This window comes from Oncorhynchus keta, chromosome 35 (genome assembly GCF_023373465.1).
Source record: "Oncorhynchus keta strain PuntledgeMale-10-30-2019 chromosome 35, Oket_V2, whole genome shotgun sequence".
Taxonomy (NCBI): Eukaryota; Metazoa; Chordata; class Actinopteri; order Salmoniformes; family Salmonidae; genus Oncorhynchus; species Oncorhynchus keta.
This window is the reverse complement of record NC_068455.1, coordinates 74,790,518-74,796,939: the sequence shown is the minus strand read 5'-3', so window position 1 is coordinate 74,796,939 and position 6,422 is coordinate 74,790,518. Positions and strand designations below refer to the sequence as shown.

Below are 6,422 nucleotides of genomic sequence, written 5' to 3'. Positions count from 1 at the left end.
GTGCACAACTCAAGGCTCTGGTCAGAAGTGGTGTACTATGTAGTGAATTGGGGACCATTTTTAGTGTGTCATTGATCCAGGTCGAGGCTCCAGATCGAGGCTCCAGGGGCCTCATATATCAATCATCAGTAGGCACAAATCTGTGCATAAACCATGCATGGAATAATTTCCAGGCAAAGTGGGAGATTTCTCAGTATTACCTTTAGCTGGAGAGTGTGTGTAAATTCACGCACAGCCATGACAATGTGCCAGAGCATGTGAGTTGAGTGATCGGAAATTCCCACTCATCGCTCACAGAGCGACTTGCGAACCAGGCGCTCCACGTACTTTTCAACCTTCTGCTAAAAACCGCTCCTCCCTCACAGAAAAGACCAAACTGCTGCTGCAAATTCGCTCCATTCATTCAAATCCCCAAGTAACCAACACCCATCACATTTTCTGGACCGAAACAACATGAAAGAGTGACTAAGAAGCACTCTGCATTTCAAATAGGCTACATGTCATATTGAACAGCATATAAACACTCTAAATAGGCTACATGTCATATTGAACAGTATATAAACACTCTAAATAGGCTACATGTCATATTGAACAGTATATAAACACTCTAAATAGACTACATGTCATATTGAACACTCTCAATAGGCTACATGTCATATTGAACAGCATATAAACACTCTAAATAGGCTACATGTCATATTGAACAGTATATAAACACTCTAAATAGGCTACATGTCATATTGAACAGCATATAAACACTCTAAATAGACTACATGTCATATTGAACAGTATATAAACACTCTAAATAGGCTACATGTCATATTGAACAATATATAAACACTCTAAATAGGCTACATGTCATATTGAACAGTATATAAACACTCTAAATAGGCTACATGTCATATTGAACAGCATATAAACACTCTCAATAGGCTACATGTCATATTGAACAGCATATAAACACTCTCAATAGGCTACATGCCATATTGAACAGCATATAAACACTCTAAATAGGCTACATGTCATATTGAACAGTATATAAACACTCTAAATAGGCTACATGTCATATTGAACAGTATATAAACACTCTCAATAGGCTACATGTCATATTGAACACTCTCAATAGGCTACATGTCATATTGAACAGCATATAAACACTCTAAATAGGCTACATGTCATATTGAACAGTATATAAACACTCTAAATAGGCTACATGCCATATTGAACACTCTCAATAGGCTACATGTCATATTGAACAGCATATAAACACTCTAAATTGGCTACATGTCATATTGAACAGCACATAAACACTCTCAATAGGCTACATGTCATATTGAACAGTATATAAACACTCTAAATAGGCTACATGTCATATTGAACAGCATATAAACACTCTAAATTGGCTACATGTCATATTGAACAGTATATAAACACTGAATAGGCTACATGTCATATTGAACAGTATATAAAAACTCTAAATAGGCTACATGTCATATTGAACAGTATATAAACACTCTGAATAGGCTACATGTCATATTGAACAGTATATAAACACTCTAAATAGGCTACATGTCATATTGAACAGTATATAAACACTCTGAATAGGCTACATGTCATATTGAACAGTATATAAACACTCTAAATAGGCTACATGTCATATTGAACAGCATATAAACACTCTAAATAGGCTACATGTCATATTGAACAGTATATAAACACTCTAAATAGGCTACATGTCATATTGAACAGCATATAAACACTCTCAATAGGCTACATGTCATATTGAACAGCATATAAACACTCTCAATAGGCTACATGTCATATTGAACAGTATATAAACACTCTCAATAGGCTACATGTCATATTGAACAGTATATAAACACTCTAAATAGACTACATGTCATATTAAACAGCATATAAACACTCTCAATAGGCTACATGTCATATTGAACAGTATATAAACACTCTAAATAGGCTACATGTCATATTGAACAGTATATAAACACTCTAAATAGGCTACATGTCATATTGAACAGCATATAAACACTCTAAATTGGCTACATGTAATATTGAACAGTATATAAACACTCTGAATAGGCTACATGTAATATTGAACAGTATATAAACACTCTGAATAGGCTACATGTCATATTGAACAGTATATAAACACTCTAAATAGGCTACATGTCATATTGAACAGTATATAAACACTCTAAACACTCTAAACATACACCTCCTCCTGCCTTCTTCCTGGAGAGTTCTATATTCTGATCTGTCATGAAACATACACCTCCTCCTGCCTTCTTCCTGGAGAGTTCTATATTCTGATCTGTCATGAAACATACACCTCCTCCTGCCTTCTTCCTGGAGAGTTCTATATTCTGATCTGTCATGAAACATACACCTCCTCCTGCCTTCTTCCTGGAGAGTTCTATATTCTGATCTGTCATGAAACATACACCTCCTCCTGCCTTCTTCCTGGAGAGTTCTATATTCTGATCTGTCATGAAACATACACCTCCTCCTGCCTTCTTCCTGGAGAGTTCTATATTCTGATCTGTCATGAAACATACACCTCCTCCTGCCTTCTTCCTGGAGAGTTCTATATTCTGATCTGTCATGAAACATACACCTCCTCCTGCCTTCTTCCTGGAGAGTTCTATATTCTGATCTGTCATGAAACATACACCTCCTCCTGCCTTCTTCCTGGAGAGTTCTATATTCTGATCTGTCATGCCTTCTTCCTGGAGAAACATACACCTCCTCCTGCCTTCTTCCTGGAGAGTTCTATATTCTGATCTGTCATGAAACATACACCTCCTCCTGCCTTCTTCCTGGAGAGTTCTATATTCTGATCTGTCATGAAACATACACCTCCTCCTGCCTTCTTCCTGGAGAGTTCTATATTCTGATCTGTCATGAAACATACACCTCCTCCTGCCTTCTTCCTGGAGAGTTCTATATTCTGATCTGTCATGAAACATACACCTCCTCCTGCCTTCTTCCTGGAGAGTTCTATATTCTGATCTGTCATGAAACATACACCTCCTCCTGCCTTCTTCCTGGAGAGTTCTATATTCTGATCTGTCATGAAACATACACCTCCTCCTGCCTTCTTCCTGGAGAGTTCTATATTCTGATCTGTCATGAAACATACACCTCCTCCTGCCTTCTTCCTGGAGAGTTCTATATTCTGATCTGTCATGAAACATACACCTCCTCCTGCCTTCTTCCTGGAGAGTTCTATATTCTGATCTGTCATGAAACATACACCTCCTCCTGCCTTCTTCCTGGAGAGTTCTATATTCTGATCTGTCATGAAACATACACCTCCTCCTGTCTTCTTCCTGGAGAGTTCTATATTCTGATCTGTCATGAAACATACACCTCCTCCTGTCTTCTTCCTGGAGAGTTCTATATTCTGATCTGTCATGAAACATACACCTCCTCCTGTCTTCTTCCTGGAGAGTTCTATATTCTGATCTGTCATGAAACATACACCTCCTCCTGTCTTCTTCCTGGAGAGTTCTATATTCTGATCTGTCATGAAACATACACCTCCTCCTGTCTTCTTCCTGGAGAGTTCTATATTCTGATCTGTCATGAAACATACACCTCCTCCTGTCTTCTTCCTGGAGAGTTCTATATTCTGATCTGTCATGATTCCGTAAAACAGAATATGTTAAAGTCCCTGATGTCTTTATCGAGGCTGTAAACAATTGGTATTTATCAATGGTTATCTCCTATTGATGTGCGCATGACGATTGTAGGATAAATCACACTTTTTTTTCTATGCTTACAAAAATAAAAAATAATGTTCGTAAGTAGTGTTTTAGAATAGTTTTTACTCAATTTTGCCAAATGAGGCCCCAGGCCCTCAGGGACATCAACCTGTGACTCTACACAGAGAAACCCTGTCTGTCTGGGGCTTGATACCCTCCCTTGACCCCTCTCCCATCAGAGAACCAGAACAGGGCACCTATCCCCTTAATATCTAATATCAGTGAGTTAAGGGAGATGTGCGCGCACACACACAGACAGACAGACAGACAGACAGACAGACAGACAGACAGACAGACAGACAGACAGACAGACAGAAGCACACATTGTGTGGCTGTTTGGTGTTAACATGGGAGTTCTCTCTTCTTTCCATCCCTCTTTTCCCCCTCTCCTCCCTGATAAAGCATGCCTTGTGTGGATAGTGTGGGTGTAAAGAGGGGAAGGGGGAGGAGGAAGGGGGGAATGAGGAGGAGGGGAAGGGGGGGAGGGGAAGGAGAGGGAGGGGTGGTGGAAGGGAGGAAGCCCTTAGAACTGACATTGGAGGTCAGAGGTTGAGGAGCAGGCCAAGGGGAAGTATGTGTGTGTGCGTATGAGAGAGAGAGATGGGTGTGGGGTAAAGTCAAACTCTGGTGGTAGTCCCCGAACAGACAAAGTGGGGACAGGGGGGCTGTATTGACTGGTGCTGTCGGCAGGACTTCTCTATTTAAGATGTATTCAGCCCAATAGGGCTTAGGCATGGGGGTAGAAAGGAAAGTTCAACATCATTATGAATGTTTCATTCCAACACACACCTGGGAAAACTCTGAGTAGAGTTAAACCATGTCTGCATCATGGAGACAGTCAGGTTCTACACCTGCATTGCTTGCTGTTTGTGGTTTTAGGCTGGGTTTCTGTACAGCACTTTGTGACATCAGCTGATGTACGAAGGGCTTTATAAATACATTTGATTGATTTGATTGGTAAACCGTTAAGACAGTCAGTCAGGTTAAACCATGAAGACAGTCAGGTTAAACCACGAAGACAGTCAACCAGGTTAAACCGTGAAGACAGTCAGGTTAAACCACGAAGACAGTCAGGTTAAACCATGAAGACAGTCAGGTTAAACCGTGAAGACAGTCAGTTTAAACCACGAAGACAGTCAACCAGGTTAAACCGTGAAGACAGTCAGGTTAAACCACGAAGACAGTCAGCCAGGTTAAACCGTGAAGACAGTCAGGTTAAACCACGAAGACAGTCAACCAGGTTAAACAATGAGGACAGTCAGGTTAAACCACGAAGACAGTCAACCAGGTTAAACCATGAAGACAGTCAGGTTAAACCATGAAGACAGTCAGGTTAAACCACAAAGACAGTCAGCCAGGTTAAACCATGAAGACAGTCAGCCAGGTTAAACCATGAAGACAGTCAGGTTAAACCATGAAGACAGTCAGGTTAAACCACGAAGACAGTCAGGTTAAACCACAAAGACAGTCAGGGTAAACCATGAAGACAGTCAGGTTAAACCATGAAGACAGTCAGGTTAAACCATGAAGACAGTCAGGTTAAACCATGAAGACAGTCAGGTTAAACCACAAAGACAGTCAGGTTAAACCATGAAGACAGTCAGGTTAAACCATGAAGACAGTCAGCCAGGTTAAACCATGAATACAGTCAGTCAGGTTAAACCATGTCTGGATCATGAAGACAGTCAGGTTAAACCATGAAGACAGTCAGGTTAAACCACAAAGACAGTCAGGTTAAACCATGAAGACAGCCAGGTTAAACCATGAAGACAGTCAGGTTAAACCATGGAGACAGTCAGTCAGGTTAAACCATGAAGACAGCCAGGTTAAACCATGAAGACAGTCAGGTTAAACCATGTCTGGATCATGAAGACAGTCAGGTTAAACCATGAAGACAGTCAGCCAGGTTAAACCATGAAGACAGTCAGGTTAAACCATGAAGACAGTCAGGTTAAACCATGAAGACAGCCAGGTTAAACCATGAAGACAGTCAGGTTAAGCCATGAAGACAGTCAGTCAGGTTAAACCATGAAGACAGCCAGGTTAAACCATGAAGACAGTCAGGTTAAACCATGTCTGGATCATGAAGACAGTCAGGTTAAACCATGAAGACAGTCAGCCAGGTTAAACCATGAAGACAGTCAGGTTAAACCACGAAGACAGTCAGGTTAAACCATGATAAACCATGAAGACAGTCAGGTTAAACCATGAAGACAGTCAGGTTAAACCACGAAGACAGTCAGGTTAAACCATGATAAACCATGAAGACAGTCAGGTTAAACCATGAAGACAGTCAGGTTAAACCACGAAGACAGTCAGGTTAAACCATGATAAACCATGAAGACAGTCAGGTTAAACCATGAAGACAGTCAGGTTAAACCATGAAGACAGTCAGGTTAAACCATGAAGACAGTCAGTTAAACCATGAAGACAGCCAGGTTAAACCATGAAGACAGTCAGGTTAAGCCATGAAGAGTCAGTCAGGTTAAACCATGATAAACCATGAAGACAGTCAGCCAGGTTAAACCATGAAGACAGTCAGGTTAAACCACGAAGACAGTCAGGTTAAACCATGATAAACCATGAAGACAGTCAGGTTAAACCATGAAGACAGTCAGGTTAAACCACGAAGACAGTCAG

General features: G+C 40.7%; 1 protein-coding gene across 1 annotated transcript; it reads right to left on the bottom strand.

Moving 5' to 3' along the window:
- Positions 1 to 429: 429 nt before the first annotated feature.
- Positions 430 to 3,325, bottom strand: LOC127915528 (uncharacterized). Its single transcript, XM_052495702.1, has 3 exons — positions 2,761 to 3,325; positions 2,232 to 2,689; positions 430 to 438 (listed from the first exon to the last, which is right to left on the bottom strand). Exons 1-3 carry the CDS (start codon positions 3,317 to 3,319, stop codon positions 430 to 432), a joined length of 1,026 nt encoding a protein of 341 aa, XP_052351662.1. The 5' UTR covers positions 3,320 to 3,325.
- Positions 3,326 to 6,422: the final 3,097 nt, after the last annotated feature.